Below are 22,122 nucleotides of genomic sequence, written 5' to 3'. Positions count from 1 at the left end.
TCGTCCTCCCCTAAAGTTAACCAGCAATTTTGAGCAGGAGTCTTCTAAAGCAGATCAATCCTGACTGCTTATCATAAGCCTCCTAAAAATATCAAAAATCTCTATGCTCAGATAACTTCCGCCCCCTACTGCCATAGTACCGTTGAGAAGCTAAAAATGATTCCCCATGTAAATGACTCTCTAATTAAGGTAGAATACTTTGCTCCAATTCCATCATGCAAAATTTTTAAGTGTTGTTTTACAGCTCTCTTAGTGGACATGTGGGTGGCTCTGAAAAGAGCCTTTGGGGGTGGATCACAAAACGCTTACTTGGCAAGTTTACTTGGAGCTGGTGTACTTGGTGACGGCCTTGGTGCCCTCGGACACGGCGTGCTTGGCCAGCTCCCCGGGCAGCAGCAGGCGCACGGCCGTCTGGATCTCCCTGGACGTGATGGTCGAGCGCTTGTTGTAATGCGCCAGGCGCGACGCCTCGCCCGCGATGCGCTCGAAGATGTCGTTGACGAACGAATTCATGATGCCCATGGCCTTGGACGAGATGCCGGTGTCGGGGTGCACCTGCTTCAGCACCTTGTACACGTACACCGAGTAGCTCTCCTTGCGGCTGCGCTTGCGCTTCTTGCCGTCCTTCTTCTGCGCCTTGGTCACCGCCTTCTTGGAACCCTTCTTCGGGGCGGGCGCGGACTTGGCTGGCTCAGGCATCTTAAAATCTGAGAACACCCGAAATGAAATGAAAGTAGAAAGCGAATCTCTGCTACTTATAGGGCTTTTATGCTAATGAAGGATGCAGACAGCGTCTTAGTTCATTGGAAGACAAGCAGCAAGGCTGTCATCCATGGGCAGAACTATGCAAATAAGGTATGGAAATAAACCTTTTCTATTGGCTACTTGACCGAGTCTTGTTAGTAGCCAATCAGAAAACCGGACTTACTCCCCAGGAAATGCCTATAAAAGCAGCGGTGTTTCTACCAACTTCACTGCTAGGTCTCTCTTGGCAAGCGAGTAGGTTTTTTGTCTTCGCGTTTTCTTTCCGTGTCTGCAATGTCCGGACGTGGCAAGCAGGGAGGCAAGGCTCGGGCTAAAGCGAAGTCCCGCTCTTCTCGCGCTGGCTTGCAGTTTCCAGTCGGCCGTGTGCACCGCCTGCTCCGTAAGGGCAACTACGCCGAGCGGGTCGGGGCCGGCGCGCCCGTGTACCTGGCGGCCGTGCTAGAGTATCTGACGGCCGAGATCCTGGAGCTGGCGGGCAACGCGGCCCGCGACAACAAGAAGACGCGCATCATCCCGCGCCACCTGCAGCTGGCCATCCGCAACGACGAGGAGCTCAACAAGCTGCTGGGCCGCGTGACCATCGCGCAGGGCGGCGTCCTGCCCAACATCCAGGCCGTGCTGCTGCCCAAGAAGACCGAGAGCCACCACAAGGCCAAGGGCAAGTGATTTGGCAAAGATCTTTGACTTTGTTTCCGGAAGCGTTTTCAAACCCAAAGGCTCTTTTCAGAGCCCCCCCCCAATTCAATAGAAGAGCTAATACCACTCTTTAAGGTTAAGGGGAAAAATAGGCAAAGGTAAGTTTACTTTTTCTGAGAATAGGATATGAGGCTTCTCAGGTTGCGAAGAGGTTCAGGATATTGGTCTCAATGGGAAATTGCAAATTGGGATCTAATGATTGCATGTGCTTTATAACTTCACTAATCCATGCAAATCGGCGGTCGAGTAAGGCCCAACTTAAACGGCTTAACTGCAGAACTCTACCGTCGCCTCTGAAGTTTGTCTTGCAAACTTAGCTCCGATGTTTTTGCAGGCAAAGCCCGCTCGCACGGTAACCTCCCTGGCCAAATCCTCTTCGACGCTTCATCTCAGGCTGCCAGCAACCCGTCTTAACTAGTCATATGAAGGAGTTAGGTGCTGTTCCGTTAGTTTTCAAAGTATCACTTGAAACTCAGGCTTTGAAAGGGGCCTCTGAAAAATGGATTTCTCTGCGGTAATTAAAGGTGGCTTACAATACTGACTGAATCCAGGTTCGATCTGCAGCTAATTCCTGTTTACAAGTTAATTGTTATCTGGGGCTAGTTTCTAATTTTTGTCATCTGTAAATGGGAGGTAGATTGGTGGTGGCATCATTAGAGTCTTGTACCAACTAAACCACTTAAAGCCCCTAGCCGAGGTTAGTGCCTGGCATTCAACGAACTGGAATTAGTACATTTCAAGAAGCTCCAATGCCTGGATTCCTAAGGCAGCCCGGAAAAAAGAGTGGCCACAGGCCTCCCCAAAGCAGTCGCTACTAAGGATCTGGTAACTTAGTTGCTCCAGCCCCAAAAGTGGCAAATCCGGGACCGTGCAAAAATTCCTACGATCTTAGTTTCTAGGGTCGAGTCTCACCCGAGTGTTTCTTCAGGATGACTCGGTTTAGGCTTTGAAGAATGAACGGGCCATGGTTTGCCCACGCCTCTGCGCGCAGAGACGGGCGGCCCAAGCAAAACCACCTCTTTCCCCAAACGCTCCTAGAGCTCCTACCGAAGCATTTTCTGGGATCGTTCGCTTGGAGCATTCAAAGGCGAATGTGCGCGGTGGGGAGACGGTCTAAACAAGCTGGTTCCCGCGGACGCGCCTCCCACTGGCGAACCGTCGACGCTTTCGGAGTGGTGGGGAGGCAGCCTCCACCCTCTCCCCGCCTTCCTGCTCCTCCCCCCGCTTCCTTCCCCAAGCTCCGCCTCCCCTCCTTTGGCCTTGCTGTCACCAGCGGAAAAAAGTGGCTACTGTCCGGGAGTTTGGGGAAGGCAAAGTGGCAGAAAAAGAAGCAAGCACCTCAATGGCCACACGTTAGAATTTCCAGAGGAGCTGCTAACGATTCCAATGGGTAACGAGACAGAATCTTCACTCGGGGGAGGTCTGGCCTCACAGCGGCACGGCGTTCCAGACGGGTCCGCTCAGGGGACAGGGATCTTTCCAGCCAGAATTTCTTGTATGCTGGAGAACTCGGATCCTTAGCTCCGATTGCTTTATTTGAGCCTAGCAATCCTCCTCATTAACCTTCCAGGTTGCTTTGGACCCCGCTCCAGCACTGACTGGGTGCGTGACCTTGGGCTTGGTGCTCAACCTCCCCCTGCTTCCGTTACTCCGTGTTCACCTTCGCTCACCTCCTGCTGAAATGAGTAGGCTCAGCAGTGTGGGTTCTGAAACTAGAGCACAGGCACTCAAGGGTAATGGCTAACACTAAGCATTACTGTGTCCGACACAGTTCTACGTGCTTCTAGAAAATTCATTAAACCCAACAGCCCAGCGGTAAATGCTATCCGTATCCTGATTTTAAAAAGGAGGAAGCAGGAACAGAGCATAAATGGTTCGTCTAAGTCCCAAGGTCAGGAAGCTAGTACTTTGACCGCTGGCTGTTTTGTGAACACTACCCCCTAGAAGATTATTGTCAGAGCAAAGAAACCAGTGAAAACTCAAGACATAATGGGTTAACTTTGTCAACATACCAGAATGTTACCAATTGCATCCTAAACTGAAGAATTTAAGGGAAGGAGGAGAGGTGTTCTCCCTGGAATCTACATAAAGGGAGGAAGCAAGGGGAATCTTGGCCCTGTATTAGCACTGCAAACCCAGGGGGGAAGTAAATACACTTTTGAAACAAGGGGACAAATCGGGAGATGGTTCAGTAAAGAGCTACGGGACTAGAGAAACTAATTTCTTGTGGTGAAGGAAGAAGGAGTTAGAGAAGATGTGACTTTGAATTCTCCCCTCTGGGCTCCAGCAACAAGACCTTGTATGTGGTTGGTGAATAATACATTGTGCTAATGTTTCATCTTCAGCAAGACCTCCTTAAAGTCAAAGACCCCATCTTGTTAAGTTGTTAATAGTCAGCATAGACCCTGCCATGCCACAAACGCTTGAAAATAGGGCATTGTGTAAATGTTGAGCTGAGTCAGTGGCTGGGCCATCAGGAAGCACTTTGTTCTAGAGGGTTGGTTTACTACCAGAGGAGACGTTAATTAGACATCAGACTAACAGGTTGCTAATAACATCTTTTCTTTCCAGTAGAAAATCCCTTCAGAAAATCTAATTTGCGCTGGCATCTTATTTAGAGAGCTTCAAAGAAATACCGAAGGTGCCAACTGACCAGCTCTTACCTAAGAGCTACTGCCAGAAGGCTCTCTGGAGGACATTCCTCAAAGATCCGTCCTAGCTCCCCCCTCCAACATGCTTCTTTTTTCCTTTTACTTTGAAGCATCACTGTTTATATCCAAAAGCCCTAGTTACGTCTTTGGAAAATTCTCCAGTGAGCAATAAATTCTCAGTAGCTTCAGTTGGTTTCCAGCTGTTGAGCAGGTCTCCATCCGCCATGCCTCAAGGGTCCCGGGGAGGACCATTTCAACTGGGACAAGTTCATGAGAGCAATAAAGCCAGGCCTTCCAATTACTGAGGCCCCTGGACACCAGGGACAGAAGTTGATCTCAGGGATTTACTGAGGCGTGAGGCTAAGACGGAATCATTATTTGGTTATATAGGGCATTCCCAACAAAGCAGATCAGTACGACACAATATCGCCAATTAGAAAATCCCTTTTTATATTTCCAAATCACCTATGCAGCTTTTCTTTCTTCCGTCCCCCATACAGTCACTTACCAGTTTATGTATCATTGGAACTCTTTTTTTATGAGGATGATACATTTTATAATTAGTTATAAAAATTGTATGTATTTTCAAGTCAATTACATTACCGTCTAAGGGTTTGTCATCTTTTGATCGTAAGTTATAATTATAAATGTAAATATTCCTGTTAAATATAATGCATGTGTATTATTAGAAGATGGTAGGAATTTAACTGAGGATTCCCCATGCATGCTGAAATCAAGAATAAGGCCTCATATGTAGACTATGACGTGCAAACTTGAAAATAAAGTGAAGTTGCAGGCATGGGATTGGTGTAGTCTGCTTAAAAATATCAGCACTTCATTGGACTGCGGTACATTGCCCCTGTTGGCTTGAGTTGTACTCTGGGCAGGGCGGCGGAACCAGCATCCCTTGGGGCTTAAGACTAATGCACGTCAATAGAGTTGGGGCTCCTGGTGAAAGAAGCAAGTTGCTAAGCTCAGACTCTGCTGTAGGTTGTCTGCCACCTGGAGCTTCAACCTTGAGCACATTCCTCATCGACAGAAACACCAGGCGGTGGCCGGTGAGCAAGTCCATTCCCTCCTGCCTTTGGTGATAGCCAGAGCCGGGAGCACTGGGCTTGACCTGACACCACGACAAGCTGTCTTTGCATTAAAGATGGATCTCAAGGAGGCCAGACCATCAAATCACGTGCTCTAGATTTTAGAACCTTGGAGCTTGGTACTAGCTCCTATTCTTGATGGTTTCATCAATAGTGCAGTTTTAAAGGCTACCTAGTAAACTTCCAAGTTTACGTCTCCAGCCCTGCCCTCTCCCCCAACGTGCAGATGTGTGTACACACATTTCTCCTTAACACCTTCACTTGGAACTCTCTTCTCAACTGAAAGATGTTTAAGATACAGGAATTGACACTGTATACCCTAAACCTGTTATTTCCTCCTGTCCTTCCAACTCAGGAAGTGACACAGCCTTGAATCCATTTGCTCCAGCCAAAATTTTAGGATTGAGCCTTGCTCCCTTCCCTTCATCTCCACAAATCCAAACTATCTGTAGGTCACGTCACCTACACCCCAACACGTGTCTTGATGTATTCTCCACGTGTCTCTACCGTGACCTGAGGGGCCCCCCATGACCACCTCTGGCCTCTGCCCACCTCCTGGATTTCATCTCCATCTCTCTGTTGCAGCCACACTGGTCTCTTTCCTCTGTCCTCCTGACAAGCTCTTTGCTGCTTCAAGACACTTTCATTGGTGCTCTTTTTCTCTGAAATACCTGTTCTCTGACGTGTCTTCCGACAAGCTCCTTCTCCCCCTCCCGGCCTCAGCTCTTCATCAGACAGGCACATCTGAAATAGACCTACCCAGACAGATTACAGATCTCAATACAAAACACTAACAGTAGACGAAATTTCAGGAAACACTTTAACCCCAGTTCTATACATGTGTGTGTGTTTCTGTGTGTGTGCGCACGCGCGTGTGTGTGTGTGTGTGTGTGTGTGTTGAGGGGGAGGTGTCATTATCTAGCAAGGCAGGAAACACAAAACCATATAAGAAAGGACATAAACCACAAAGGCCAAAAGGAAATTTAAGACACAATATAATAGACAAAAATGACTTAACAGGATATTTTCTATCTTTTATTGAATTCAAATGGCCAATACATATGAGGGGGAAAGATGTTCATCTTTCTAGTAGTTCAGTTTTGTATATAACGGTACAAACGGGATACCAAAACTAGTAATACACGGGACTACTGAGGATGAGGAAGAACTGCCACTGCCTATAATCTTTTGAAAAATTCTCCTGGTAACATCTATTTAAATGTACTATTAGACACTTGGCCTTTTATACAACAAACTAGTACCAGATAAATAAAGAAGTGAACCAAACAGGGGGAAAAAAAATTAGACACTTGGAAAAAGAGAGTGTCTGCCATCTAGAAACAAAGGCCCCGTGGTGTCAGGTTACATGAGGAGAGATGGTTAACCTTTATGAACATCTGAGTGTAAAGAGCTAAAATGAGCAGGTATTATGTCTTAAAGTATAAAAAGTAAAATAAAAGAGTAACCTCTCTCTGCTCATTTCTCACTTCAGATCACTTTCTATCAATCGCCCTTTTTAGATCCTTTAAAATAGAGCCCAAGATTTTGTTGATTGGCTCCCTTGCTGTGTGCCTCTCCCCGTTACACCCTCTGCTCCGTGAGACAGGGAGCTGGTCTGTCTACTCACCGTGACTTCCCAGCATCCGGCAGCGGTGGCCGCTCGGCTCTGCCAGATGATCAGGGAATGGATGTTGTGGCCCAAACGCCCTCTCCGAGCCCAGCGCACCGTCATCTGGATTTCCGCGGACGGACGTCTGCCCCCTGACCGCTGTGCACACCTCACCTGCCCGCCCTCTGCAGCTGCCCAGGCATGTGGTGACATGGGACGTGTGCCCACCTGCGTCCCGCACCCTACCTTTCCCCAGCTCTGGGCACTCACCTCTCCGGACTCGATGTCTCACGAGAACCCTCAGGAAGCCCTTAGTTCTTTTACGGGCCTGTTCGTGGTGGCTGGTATCAGGCATAAGAGAATCCTCTTTAATATGTTACTGGGTCTGTGGTTACTAAACGTTTGCTTAGAATCAAGGGAAGAAAAGAGTCCCCCAGCTGGTGCGTGTGACAAAATCAATGCTTTTTCATCCACTCACCATGTCCGCTCTGCCCAGAAGGCCACCCCCCTGGTTTTTATATTCTAATGCCAGGATTATCCAGCTAACACGCTCATCTCCAGGGTGTTTGTCGAAGAATTCTAACTCCTTGTCCCTATACCCTAGCACTTCACCTCCTCCCCCTATAATAGATCTTCAGTAACTACTCAGAATGAATGTGTTGACAACGAAACTTATATCTGCACAGAAATGGACTAGTCACCAAGCCGCAGGGACTTGAGGGCTGACTCCTGGGTTATCTGCCATGTTAGCCGATACTCTGTCTTCACTTCCGGTGGCTCAGTTTGGAGGGAGATACACGACTGGTTCCAAAGCTGCTCTGCCCGGTACAGGAGCCACCGGCCACAGGTGACATTTTAAATTTAAATAAGATAGTTAAGTGAAAAATTCAGACCTCACTTGCACGAAGTACATTTCAAGTTGCCGGTGGCTCCTGTATTGGGTAACAAAGATAGAGGACACCTCTGTCGTCCCAGAAAGTTCTATCGGTAGCACTGGGCTAGGTACGCCTTGTCCTTCAGGGCTAACGTGTTCAGGAGCACTTAATCAGCTTCCTCCAGGTGGCACCTGACGATGTAGGGTTGCCAGATGAAATACGGGATGTCTGGGGCACCTGGGTGACCCAGTCAGTTGTGTGTCCGACTCTTGGTTTTGGCTCAGGTCTTGATCTCAGGGTCAGCGCTCAGTGCAGAGATTCTCTGCCTCTCCTTTGCTCACTCGCTTTCTAAAATAATTAAACTTTTAAAATAATAAAATAAAATATAGACTGATGGGTTAAATTTGAATGTCAGATAAGCAACAAATTGTTTTAGACTAAATACGTTCCACGATATTGCATGAAACATACTATACTAAATGAAAAATGGCTATTTATCTGAAATTCAGAATTAACTAAGCGTCTTGCATTTTTATTCGCCACATCTGGCAACCCAACCTCAAGAGCGAACTGAGAACATCTTCCCTGGGAGCCTGGTCTTCTGACCCTGGGGAGTTTCACTGGGAGGAACTGAGAAGTGCTGGTACCAGAAATGAGTCTGCACATTTTTCTGCACATGTTGAGGATGAAAGAAGTTCCAAACTACATTTACTTTGGTTTCTACTCTTTCCTTAGGTTTCAAAGCTTCTCCCTCCCAAGATGTCTGGGTCCAGAGTGTCTGTCGAACTCTTCAGTTCTCAGAAATAAATGGGTGGATGCCAGTGTTCTGACCTCATGGATTGATTCTGCCCCTGCAAATGGTTTCCTTTTGGAAACTTACTCTGGGCCTCTTTCTTTGTCGTGTCCATGTCTGCCTTGGGGATAAGGAGAGTAAAGGGGGAGAAAACATTATTGAAGGGAAGCTCTCTTTAGTGCAGAATATGTCTAATGTCTTGAATAAGTAATACATTCCGAGGGTTCAAACAAATCAAGATACCAAGGTATATATTGGGAGTCTGCTCCTCTGCCCGCTTACCCACTAGGTCGTCTTGCACTTTCTTATGCGTGTTCCCACTGTTAGTTCGTGCGGATGGGAGTCCAGCCCCCGCCTTCATCGGTAAAAGAGGGCAGACTGTAGACACTCTTCTGCACTTCCTCTTTTCCATCACAAGTATGTTGGAGAACTTTCCAGATGTGAAAACAGGGAGGTTCCTGTACACTGTCCTATGGTATCGTCCTGTGTCGACATGCACCTTGGTTCTGTACCCCATCCCCTGTTGGGGGCCCATAAAGCAATTCTAGAGCGATGAACCCTGATTTATGGCACAATTGGAAGTGTCCTCCTATTCCGCTGGGACTGTGGAAAGTGGACAGCAAACAGTCACTCCCGGGTTGGATTCTGGTTCTTTGCCTTGGAAACGATATGGCTTTGGCCAAGTTAGTCATTTTGAGCCTCAGTTTCTTCATCTGGAGGGAATACTTAGCTAAGTGACTATGAGAATGAAAAAAGATCCCGTGTATGAACTGTTTGAAGCTCAAAAGGACAACACAAATAAGACTGTTTAACCTACACCACCATTTCTTTAGTGAGAGTTACAGATAATATATTGTAATAGCAGCAGATTTCCCAAGTTCCAGCCTGCTGCAAAGAAGTGAAAGATGGTGCATGGTGGCAGGAAGCCAGTTTCATCAGTTACCTGCTTCAGACACCTCCCCGGTGACGTGGCGATTTGCTGCCCTCCTCGCAGGAGTCAGAAGGCACCCTCTCCCAATTTCCCCGCCCTCGTCCCCTTATTGATCTTTTTCTTCTATCAAGGTCAAGTTTTGTCTATATCACAAGTCTCGACCGAGTGGTTGGTGCATGGGCACACACCCCAATACATCCACGCACAGCGGCCGTGCAGGGAGACCTTCTGGAAAGGCAGGGGAGGCTAGAGTGGAATTCCTTGGGCTCCTGTTCCAGCTGTGCGGTTTAGGGGGGTTTCTGCCTGGGGCTAAGTCCCCTGCCCTCCCTGAAGGTTAGACTTCTCATTTGTGAAATGGAACAGCACCTCCCAGAGTCTTGAGAATGAATCAAATGAGGTGGCACAGGAGAAAGTACCTTGTTCTGGGGACCCGGGGGGCACAGTCCGTGAAACGACTGACTCTTGATTTGGGCTCCAGTCTGAGCTCAGGGTCATGGAATCTGCCATGTGAGAGATTCTCCCTCCCCCTCTGCCCCTCCCGCCTCACTTGCCTGGACGCATGCGGGCGGGCGAGTGCTTGCTCTCTCTCTCACTCTCTCAAATAAATAAATCTTAAAAAAAAAACAAAAAAAAAAGCGCATTGTTCCCGGTAAAGCCTAATATAAACATGTGCACAACTAGGTCAGTAAAGATGCATCTATCTACCTATCATCTAGGGATCCATCTGTCCATCTCCAAATTCAGGAAAGCAAATGTAGGAGAGGGTATTGGGATTCCCGTCAGGGGTTTGCTGGCTTCTCCTGCAGGACTGAAGTCACTGGGTTATGCTAAGCTGGAACACCACCCGTTCCTGGTGGCAGCTGGCCGATGGCAGGAGGAAGCTCCTCGAGGAGAGAGTCCGGCAGACACGCGGTGTTAAGCTCGGTGGACACCCCCACCCCTTCCCACCAGGACTCTCCCACCTACTGAAGCAGCAGCCCTGGGGGCCTGGGTGGGCCCTCCAAACCCAGCTGAGCTGCCTTCCAAGAGCACAGACGCCCAAGACAGGAACGCCCCACACGCTGCACACTCTGTTTGGGCTCAACTCGACTCCCTGGATATGGAGAACTCACCCTGACTATCTGAGCAGCCTGGACAGAGAACAGAAAAATGCAGGAGGCTATTAAGAAGAAAGGTTCAGGGGCTCCTGGGTGGCTCAGTCCGCTAAGCGTCTGACTCTTGGTTGTTGCTCAGGTCATGATCTCGGGGTCCTGGGACCGAGTCCCGCATCAGGCTCGGTGCTTGGCGGGGAGTCTGCTTCTCCCTCTCCCTCTGCTCCTCCCCCTGCTTGTTTTCTCTCTCTCTTCCAAATAAATAAATAAATAAATAAATAAATAAAATCTTTTTAAAAAAAAGAAGAAGGGTGTTGGGTAGTTATGCCCTGTGGGAGGACAGGATACACTAGGGAGGCGCACAGAGGAACTTTCTATTCCCTGTAGCTGAGTCCCTTCAGGTTGCGGATGAAGAGACGAGGGCCCCCTCAGTTGGTCTGGAGCGCGGTTGCTGAGGAGCTCATGGTTTGCATGCCCGCACGCTGAGTTCTATTTCTGCCCTTGACATCTTCACTCTCTCAAGCTTTCCATGGACCATCTGCCTGCCGTTTGGAATCCTCCCTTCCCTTCGTTCTACTCTGCGTTGAGCGTAGCCCTGGTAGCCTGCAGGTGGCCACAGGGCACTATTTACTAAGGGGAATTAGTAAATGCTCCCAATCAGGGTGTTTTGTTTCCTCTGGGAGCGCCAGCTGTTCAACACTGACCAGCACACCACTGCCTTGAACACTCGGTGCTCCTGCCCAGGAAGGAATGGGAGTTGGCTCACTCTCTATTCCTACCTGGGAGGGTCCTGCCTCACCTGCCGTGCTTCTGGGCTGATTTCAGTCCCTCTCTCCTACGATCTGTACCTACCATGTATATTCCTGTATTGTTTCTCATCTGCTGTGTTTTCATAGCTACCTTCCAAATTCTATGAGGAAACCTAGAACACTCTTCAGACAGACACTCACCTGCCTCATCCCTCACTTCCTTCACACTTTTTGCTCCCTCATCATTCTACCTCTGGAGCGGGAGAGTGGCCGTGGTCTGGCAGGTAGTGGCGCCTGGAGCATGGACTGGCAGCACAGAGGCCCAGAAATGCCATGAGTGAGGCACTGCGAGGACGAGGACAATGCAGCAGGGCCGTGTAGCCGGTCACCCCAGGGACCTCTTCTGGGTTGCCTGGCGATGAACCGAGAACAATGGCTGTTTCTCTCCCCGTGGGAGGATCAGCCAATGTTCCCGAGTGCTGGGAGGCTGGCGTTCCCAGCGGACACCCACACAAAATGCTTCTTCTCCAGATTCAAGTCTGCTTGCTTGCTTTCTCTGTGGAGGGAACAGGGCAGGCAGTGGGCGCCCTTCTGGAGCACGGCCCCCTGGGCATCCGGGGCCGCCTTCCTGGGGAATGAGCCCCTCCTCCCCTCCCCCAGTGTGGCAGAACAAACCCTGCAGGCAGCCTTCTGTCCCCCAGTTCCAGGGACCCAGGACCAACGGAAACCCCAGATTGGAAGGCCTGGTAGGAGTCACCTGACCTCTAGGGGTGTTAGTGGCAGGAGTGGAGAGCTTTCACAAAGGGGCTGGTATCTAACTTTTTAAACATTATTTAAATCTCCTTATGTCCGTCTTCTCAAATGTTATTCATGAAAGCTGCACTCCAACAGCTGTTTCTACAAGTTTCCATTTCTCTTCTGCCGGCCCCCTTTCTATTGCCCCCCCTCCCCCCCGCCCACAATCTTTCCTCTCCACTCAGCATCCACTGTTTTTCAAGGAGCACTTTTGAAAAGGACCTTTTTGTTTTGGCACCGGCTGGTCTGTGTTGAAATATGCGGAGACGACCCCCCCTCCCTGCCTCCGCTGCCTCCGTGGGTGCTCCAGGGGGACCGGTCTCGAAGGAGCTCAGCCTGGGCTCCGGTCACCCGGCATCCGGCATCCGTGTCGTGGGGCAGCAGCGCAGAGCGGTCCTCTGGCTCCATCATCAGGAGCCCCGCTGCTGGGCTCTATCCTGGAGCTCAGAAGTGCGCCTCAGAGTCGGACGCAGGCACGGGTCACCCACATTTCCTGCTCTCCAAGCTAGAGTGGGATGGTGGGGAGGTGGCTCCTACCTCACTTCATTAATTAGCTTATAATGTTCACGAGGGCCCGAGCACTACCTTATTTTATCTTCGTAAGGAGTTTATGAGGTGGGTGTTATTATTCTCCCACTTGTAGGCTAGGTGACCGAGACGCAGAGACAGAGGTAACTTGCCCAGGTCGTATGATTTTATTGCACGACGATACCAGCGGTGTAGCAGCCCAAGGAGCTGAGAACCGTCTCTGTGGAGGTTTCTTTGATTTGACTCGGTTATGACTCCACTTTCATAATGTCCTCTGTAGCTGTGTCTTTAACTAAGAAGCACCAGAAACAAGGCCCTGCTCATTTTTTATTCTTTGGTGATTTTCATCATTCTGAGAGAGAGAGAATTTCTGAGAGAGGCGTTCAATTTTAAGAAAGCAAGAAGATGGGGCACCTGGGTGGCTCAGTCGTGAAGCGTCTGCCTTCGGCTCAGGGCGTGATCCCGGCGTTCCGGGATCAAGCCCCACATCAGGCTCCTCTGCTGAGAGCCTGCTTCTTCCTCTCCTGCTCCCCCTGCTTGTGTTCCCTCTCTCGCTGCCTGTCTCTCTCTCCATCAAATAAATAAATAAAAATTCTTAAAAAAAAAAAAAAAAGAAAAGAAAAGAAAGCAAGAAGATATTTGATTTTAAGCAATTTGTTCTTTTTCTTTGTACCCAAGCCAAACAGGATGACAGCAACCATGAGGGACGGGTCACCATGATTTCTGGGACACTGTGGGATAACGGAAGTGAAAAACACAGGTGTGGCCATCCATCAGGCCCCACTTTTTGCAACCTATGTGACCTTGAGCAAATTATTTTCGCTTCTTATCCTCAGTCGCCTTGCCTGGAAAATGGAACCAGTCGTATCACCCACCTCGGAGATTAAGTGAGGATAATATACTTGGTCCACAGTAGACACTGAAAACCATGCCCTCTTCTCCCTTATCTATGTGTTTGGTTCATCTCCGGATGTATCTATAATCTACTGCCCCGTCACAAACTATCCCCAAATTTGGCAGCTTCAGGATGGGAGCTCGGCCATGCTGGGCCCTCTGGCTTTTCCACAGGCTGCTTTTAAGGTGTGGCTGGGACTGCAGCCATCTCGAGGCCCAGTGTGGGGTCAATGCACTTCCCAACCCATGCCCATGGCTGTCGGCAGGATTCAGTTCCTCAAGGGTTGTTAGACTGAGGGCCTCAGTCCTTGTTGGTTGTTTCTCATCTTGTGGGCCTTCCGACAGGCAGCTAACTCCATGGCTTTCTTCTGAGGGAGTGAGCATGAGTAAGAGTGCACGTCAGGGCCCAAGGCAGAAGCCACAGATTGTAACCTAATCTGAGAAGTGACTGCCGTGTGTTCTGATATGTTCTACTTGTTGGAAGCAAGTCACTAAGAGTAGCGCACACTCAGGGAAAAGATAACCAAGGGTACGCACCTTCAGAGGCAAGGATCACTGGGGTCATCTTAGAGGATGCCTACAGCAAGGAATATGTCACGACCTGTTTGAAACGAGGGGAAACTGTCTTCGTGACCCCGCATCTTTAAAAATGGAAGTGTATCTCTGTGTTTTCGCGCACAGGGGGCCTGGTTGGGTGCAGTTTGGGTCATATGCTCGGGCATCGAAAATTGCAGAAGTATTTGGATTTCTGCCTGTCTTCTGCGGCAGCTGAGTGTCACTGGAAACTACATTTCCCAGGCTCCTTTGATCTCCAGTTTCCAGTAGATTTGAGCAGTGGGAGATGCTGGCGGGACATGTTGGTGGGACCAGGGCACTTCTCCCCTTCCCTCTTCCTGGGGTTTCTCCAGCCTCGTTGGTGCTCTGGCTTGGTCTCATCGGATGGCCCTTCTCTCGGTGGTCTCAGCTCTACCTACACTGGGCATTCAAGCCCCAGCTCCTCCCTAGATGATAGTTACCCCCTTCTTCCCTTTGTCCCCGTAGCCCTCAGAGAGGTGGCACCTTCCTGCCGGTGCTTATCTTTGGGGTACTCCTCACCCCTTTTTTGTGTCTCAACTCTTTCAACATCTGTTTATATGTGTATCTCAATTAAATTCCTTCCATATGAAATCCCTAGAGCGGTGTTTCTCCTTTTTAACTGGACTGTACTAATACCCTGATAAACCATGGGACCAAACACAGCCGATGGACAAACTCGTTCTTGAACAACTAACATACAGAGCAGTGTTTCCAGCATTTTCCGGTGCTGAATACCTGCCCGGGGCCTTATGCTGCTGCAAGTCCAGAGGGCGGCTGCTTCCTGAGAAGAGAGTCTCACTACTCTGCGCTCATGTTTTCTATTGGAGACCGCGGGAGGCTTTGCAACATCTGTGACCTCTTAAATCTCTGAATATTGGGGGCTCCAGAATTTCTGTATAGGGGAAGTTTAGGAACCACATTCTAATTGGGAAATGAATTGGAAGCACTTTCTGTGAAGCCAAAGTGTGTGTTTCATTGTGTAGGAGGGGAAGAAAACAAACAAAACCCCCAACCCTGAGCTGTCCACATCACAGAAGGGGATGTTCCCGGTGGAGACCACGAGGGAAGATGACAAGGATTACGCTAAGGTTTCATAAACGAGGTATGTTGTCCTACCAACTGTTTTCTGTTTCCTACTCCACCCCATGCTTTCGGCCCCACCCCTAAATCAAAGAAGACGGGTCAGGAATAAATTTTAAAAATATAAAAATAATATTTTGCTGAACTAGGAATAATAATAACAATTTTTAAAAGGTGGTGGAGTTAGTCACTGGAAAAATTTTACCAGAAAGAGAGACAGTACAGGTAAACTCTTGTAGCTTAAGACCCTGGGTTACTATAAGTTATGTAAGTTACTTATATGGTTACTGTAAGCAGAGAGTTCATGTAAGAGCAACTATGAGAAAAGGAAGGTTGGTGGTCAGCTAGAAAAAGAAGAGTTCAAGAATGATAACTTGTTCAACATATATTTTCCACAGATAAGAATGCAGTACACAGGTGTCCCCAGGCTGGAGATTCTGATTGATTCGGAGACCATCGTATGATAAAAGGATCCCTTATTATAACTCTATGCTCAAAAAATATCCTCTAATCTGTATCTTGGTCTCCTAACAAGAAAGTAAGCACACATCTGATATTTATTTTTTTTTAAGATTTTATTTCTTCATTTGACAGAGATAGAGACAGCCAGCGAGAGAGGGAACACAAGCACGGGGAGTGGGAGAGAAAGAAGCAGGCTCCTAGTGGAGGAGCCTGATGTGGGGCTTGATCCCAGAATGCTGGGATCACACCCTGAGCCAAAGGCAGACGCTTAACGACTGAGCCACCCAGGTGCCCCTGATATTTATTTTTAATATCAAGTGTATCTCATTATAAATTAATGGCATGACTTATAAACTCAGTTCATGTGAATTTAGGATTGTATAATCATAGTAATAAGTAACACATATGGTTGCTTACTATGTGTCAAACAGGGTGAAAGCGCTTCAAGAAAATCATCGCATCTAATCCTAGCAACACTCCACCCAAGTAGGTAATAGTTGTATCGATTAGATTTTTGCCGAATTATACAATAAGCAACCCCCAAATCTTAGTTAATAACAGCAAAGGTTATTTCAGACTCACCTTGCATTGCTTTGTGGATCAGTCACGGCTCTGTTCCACGTTTTCTTCATAGAGGGACCCAGGCTGAGCATGATGTAAAGGGATCTTATTGGTATTAATGATTCTGCTGGTAGGTGGGCACATGTCACTTCTGATATTGTATCAGCCAAAGCAACTCATGTGGTAATGACTGATGTCAATGTGGTGGGGAAGTGTACTCCTCACACGGGAGGTGTATTCTCTCTTTTTATTTTTAAGATTTTATTTATTTATTTGACAGAGAGAGACAGCCAGCGAGAGAGGGAACACAAGCAGGGGGAGTGGGAGAGGAAGAAGCAGGCTCACAGTGGAGGAGCCCAATGCAGGGCTCGATCCCAGGACCCTGTGATCACGCCCTGAGCCGAAGGTAGACGCCCAATGACTGAGCCACCCCGGTGCCCCGGGAGGTGTATTCTCAATCCATGCTGATGGGCAGGGATGTATAACCCTCCCTAATGTGCTGCAAAAATTTGGGAGTAATAGTACAATCTACCATACTATTCTCATCCCAAGTTTAAATATGAGGAAGTTGAGAAATAGAGTCTAATAAATTTCTCTTTTTTTAAAGATTTTACTTATTGGGGCGCCTGGGTGGCACAGCGGTTAAGTGTCTGCCTTCGGCTCAGGGCGTGATCCCAGCGTTATGGGATCGAGCCCCACATCAGGCTCCTCCGCTATGAGCCTGCTTCTTCCTCTCCCACTCCCCCTGTTTTGTGTTCCCTCTCTCGCTGGCTGTCTCTATCTCTGTCGAATAAATAAATAAAAATTTTTAAAAATTTTTAAAGATTTTACTTATTTATTTGAGAGAGAGAAAGTGAGCGAGAGAGCGAGCACAAGCTTGGTGGGGGGGGGGGTGCAGAGGGAAAGGAAGTACCCCATGCCCTGCTGAGTAGGGAGCTGGTTTCTGGGCTTGATCTCAGGACCCCGGGATCATGATCTAAGCCAAAGGCAGATGCTTAACTGTCTGAGCCACCCAGGTGCCCCAAGTCTAATAAATGTCTTAAAGTCATAAACCTTAGTAAGTGATAGGACTGGGATTTGAAATGGAGTCCTCCATCTCCAGAACTGTGATAGTCAGATTCCAAGATGACCCTGGTAATCTCACCTTCTGGTGGGCACACACTTGGATAGTTCCCTCCCCAAACTGGAAAGACTGACCTATGTAACTAATATAATATTGTGACTAGTAAAGTTAGGTCATGAAAGATCTTGTGACTTCAGTTTTGCTCCCTTGGATCCCTCATTCTTGGGGAGGTCAGGTGCAATGTCGACAGTTCCAGAGTAGCCCCACAAGAGGCCAAGGAACCAAGGCCTTCTACCAACAGCCAGCACTGACTTGACAGCCATGTGAGCCATATGGACCATCTGGGAATTAGGTCTTCCAGCCCCAGTCAAGTCTTCAGATGACTCCACTCCCAGGTAATATCTTGACTCCAATCTCATCAGATATCCAAATCCAAACTACCCAGTTAAGTCACCCCCAAATTCCTGACTCGTGGAAACTCTGTGAGATAATAAATGCTTATCATTATTTTAAGCCACTAAGTGTCGGGATAATTTGTTATGCAGCAGTAGACAACTATGTAAGAGTCTGTCTCTTTAACCATTATGCCAAACTGCCCCCATGTATGAGTTAACTATCTGTGTAAATGCATAGATTTTAAATTTACAAACAGCAAATAACATATAATTCAGAGGGAGTGAAGAGGGAAAATAAAGGAATGCTGAGGAAATAATAATCAAAAGTATCATGGATAGAGAGAGAAAGTGAAGAACAAAGTAGAGATACACAAGGAGGCCAAATGCAATCTGTTCTTGTTCATTGAACCATCTCTTCCAAAGACACCAGCAACATCAAGGAATAAATAGATGCTGAAGAGATTGACATGGAAAATGATTATGAGTTTAATAATTAAAGGTTAATGAAGAGGTAGCTAATATCTCTGAAGTCATTGCTTCTCTAGAGGCTTTCTTTCCAGACAGAAAAGAGTATTTGCTGGGTTCTTGCCATGATTAAGGGATCTGTGTCTTGACTCTTAAGAGTGTGCATGTAGACACGTAAGTTTCATATTCTTCAGCTCTTCTAGGCCAAGGAAGGACATCCCAATCCTCCATCTCATCCCCAGATCCAAACTGCTCTCCGCCTGTACCTTTTGCAAGGATCCTTCCTTCAACCAGATTCTGTAAGATTCCCTTGCTGGCAACCTGGAGGCTAAATCACTAACCTCTCTCAGCCTTTCATCTTGAAACAAGATGGATTCTTGGAGTCTTGATACGCTTCAACATCCAAATTAAGTTTAGATTTATTAGATTTACTCTTTCCACTTTATTTTATTGGTTTATTTAGCTTTGGGCCAATGTAGAACAATGTGACTGAGTTTAGAACTTAAAATATGTGTGTGTGTGTATAGTAAACATATAAGATATAGAAATATGCACATAATATATACATACTCTATAAGGTATAAAAATGAGTGGAAGATCCCCTCTTAAACGGCAGCCTCTAACACAGGTTTCCTTCAGTCTGCTGATTGAGACACATTATTTATAAAAACAGTTTAGTTGGTTGTCATCAGCTTTGTTGAAATTGAATAGAGAGAAGAAAGAAGGGAAGGGAAGAGAAGGGGAGGGGAGGGTAAGGAAGAAGAGAAGGTAGCAGAGAAATAACTCACAAAGGCACCCCTCCCGCTTTGTTTAGTTTTACAGTTAGGGCGTTCGAAGGCACGCGAGTGTGAGCATATGATGTAGAATGTGTTTCTCAATGCAGATTATGGCCAGAAAGGGTTTTAAAAAAACGGATCAGCTAATAAACATATGAACATAAACTGAAGCCTTTACTGTTTAGATTACAAAGTACCCCAAACTTAATTGCTTAAAACAACCACCATTTTATTATGCCCACAGATTCTTTGGATCAGGAATTTAGACAGAGCAGAATGGAGTTGGCTTGTCGCTATGCCCCGATGTCTGGGACTTCAGCTGAAAAGACTTGACCACTGCCAGTTGGAATAACCTGGAGACGCCTCTCATATTTCTGGTCCTTGAACTAGGAGGTCTCCAGTATTAGGACAGGAAACCAGGGCACCCAGACAAGGTTTCCAACACAGCTGGACTTTCTCACGGCCTGGTGGTTGCAGAATCACCAAAATTCTCATGAGAGAGCCGAGAGATGGAAGCCTGAGGGCTCCAGAAAATAAGGCACAAGCTGCGTTGTTCTAAAGAGTAGGGGCAGGGCCTTGCAAGACCCACAGCCTCACCCCCCGCCCCCCCGCGCTCTCTTAGTGCAAGCTGCTACAAGCTCGCCCAGATTCCGTGCGACAAGAATCAGATCTGATGAGAGCACAAGCGGCAAGACAGGGAGAAGGGAGTGGGGGTCAGGGGAAATTGCTGCCACCATCTTTGGAAAATTAAATTTGCGTCATCATACAACCAGGAGAATGTCCCTGAGCAGTAAACTAGATAAGTAAATACATCGGGCCACATTTATAAGATGAAATATAAAACAGTGCAAATCAACAAACGAAAGCTCTCTGTCCCAACATAATACATAGGGATGGTTCTTATTGAGGGAAAACAGCAGGACACAAAGGAATACGTATACTATGATCTCGCACATATACATTTCAAAACCAGGACAAACTAAACCATAATGTTCATGGACATATATAGGCGATAAATCTTAGATTAAAAAAAGAAAGAAAGAATTTCCGTGAAAGTCCAGATAAAGAGCAGAAAGAGGCCACGGACTATACTACTCGGGTGTCTAGGGAAAATTGGTACACATTTTTTAAAAAAAGTCTTATCATATTTTTAAGAGAAGCATGCTGTTTGCTAACAACAAAGTAATCCATGCTTATGGTAGAAACTTTGAAAAACATAAAAGCTCGGACATGAGAATACAAATCGTCTACATTTCCACCGCTATGGAGAATCTCTGTCACGTGTAGGTATATTTTCCCTTCCTATGAAAAGTGTTACATCGTGGTGAGATGTGAAGAGAAACTTTTTTTAGAAAACTTTTCATTTTGAACTAATTTTAGATTTACAAGAAAGTTGCAAAACTAGTACAAAAATCCCCTTGTATCCCTCAACTGGCTCCCCTCACGCTAATGTCTTCCATAACCATTGTACAAACGACAATTCAGGAAATGCAACCAAACAAAAGAAAACAAACAAAAGAGCAGGAAATGGACATTAGTACAATAGTATTTACTAAACTTTAGACTCTTTTCAAATTTGACAAACTGTCCCACCACCGCCCTTTTTCTGCTCCACGATCCGATTCAGGATCCCTAACTGGATTAACTTACTGTTTTCTCAGTATTTCCAGGTCTGTAGTAGTGTTGTCGTCTGTCCTTGTCTTTCATGAACTTCACACTTTTGAGGAGCACTGACCAGTTATTTTAAAGAATGCCACTCGATTTGAATTTGTCTGATGTTTCCTTATCAATGGAATGCATTTATGCATTTCTGCCAGGAAATATCACAACAATGAGGAAGTGTCTTCTCGATACAAGGAGTTCACCATGTCAATATGTCCTGTTACGTGTCATGTTTACGTGCTCACTTACTGAAGATGGTGTCTGCTGAGATTAGCCGCTGTATGCTTCCTACCTTTGCTTTGTAGTTGATAGGTGTCTTAGGGAAGATGGGAAGATGTTCCGAGACTGAAACCCTGCTGCTCCTTAAACTCTCACCAAGCGATGTTAGCATCCACATGTGGATTGTATCAGCAATAGGGCAGAATTGTCCCTTCTTTTTATATATGTATTTGTGGATACATATTTTATTGGAGTTAAAAAATCCAATATTATCCATTTTTATTTTGTTGCTCAAATGGCACCAGCTTTGGCCATTAGACATTCCTTGAGACTGGCTGGCATGTTTTTTCAATGTTTCCATCTTTTTAAAAACATTTCCTTATCTTCTGGTACCACGAGATGTTTCAGACCCATCCTGTATTCTCCCTGCTCCATCCTTGGAATCAACCACTTGTCTAAGGAACCCTGGTTCTTTTTATTGGAGAATGATGCTTAAAAAACAAAGGTTGTGTGCCAAGTGTGCTCATTGCTGTGAGGGTGTCACAACTGGTAGGCCCTCTCACCTGACAGAGCAAGGAAATATATGGGTATATTAATCCATGCACACACACACACACACACACACACACACACACACATCTATGTCTCCATACCTATATAACTGTAGATACACTTCTGGTTCTAATCCAGACCCACAAGTTTCATTTCAACCAAATACTTCTTTTTCCACCTGTAAGAACACTACATGTCATTGTCTACAATGCATTTACTTCGTTGGTCAAGTCTAAGAGACACATCAGCAGTTTCCGAATGGTTAAGCCATTACCCTGAAATACTTTTATTAGATTATTATATTATTCAGTTAATATAGCTTGGTTCATTTGTTAGTGCTTGTATTCCATGATGGGTTCCTCCCCCAAACCTATCGCTTTTGATAGTTTCTTTTGCCAGTACATGAAACCTTACCGTAGTTGTAAGAGTCAGAGCTACACAAACAGACATACTCGATAAACCGATCCTCCCTCCTCACCCTGGCCACTCTGTTCCCCTTTCTCCCTACTTTCTACTCCTTTCTAACCTTCCCCCCCATAGATAACTCATCTCCTTTGTTTTGGGTTTATCCTTTCTGTATATCTTCTGCATAAATAAGCAGAAAATGTGTTTTCTTATAGCCCCTTCTTTCTTGTATGGAAGGTAGCGAACTATGGATACTCTTTTGCACTTGGCTTTTTCCCTTAGTCATATATTCTGGAATTTACTCCTTACTTCCTAGAGGTCTTTCTGACTATTTTTGGAGCTGCGTACTCCTCAATTCCGCAAGTGTGTCCTCGTGTGCTCGACCACTCTCCCAGGTGTGGGTATTAAAGTTCTTCCCAATTGCGTACATTT

At 46.7% G+C, this 22,122-nt stretch overlaps 2 protein-coding genes across 5 annotated transcripts in view; one reads left to right on the top strand and one right to left on the bottom strand.

The window, feature by feature from the left end:
- Positions 1-745, bottom strand: part of LOC123794222 (histone H2B type 1-C/E/F/G/I) — a 34,535-nt gene extending 33,790 nt beyond the window's left edge. For all 4 annotated transcript variants that reach the window (XM_045800453.2, XM_045800454.2, XM_045800452.2 and 1 more), the window contains exon 1: positions 310-745. In XM_045800453.2, the coding sequence (XP_045656409.1) occupies positions 319-699 (381 nt within the window). In that variant the 5' untranslated portion in view covers positions 700-745 and the 3' untranslated portion in view covers positions 310-318. The remainder of the gene's footprint in view (positions 1-309) is intronic.
- Positions 746-961: 216 nt separating this feature from the next.
- On the top strand, positions 962-6,723 carry LOC123794217 (histone H2A type 1-C). The gene has a single exon (XM_045800447.2). The coding sequence runs from the start codon at positions 1,039-1,041 to the stop codon at positions 1,429-1,431; it is 393 nt and encodes a 130-aa protein (XP_045656403.1). The 5' UTR covers positions 962-1,038; the 3' UTR covers positions 1,432-6,723.
- The last annotated feature ends 15,399 nt before the right edge of the window (positions 6,724-22,122 follow it).

This window comes from Ursus americanus, chromosome 32 (genome assembly GCF_024610735.1).
Source record: "Ursus americanus isolate L20-20 chromosome 32, mUrsAme1.1.p, whole genome shotgun sequence".
Lineage (NCBI taxonomy): Eukaryota > Metazoa > Chordata > Mammalia > Carnivora > Ursidae > Ursus > Ursus americanus.
The sequence above is the reverse complement of the archived record's forward strand: the minus strand, read 5'-3'. Positions and strand labels throughout refer to the sequence as shown.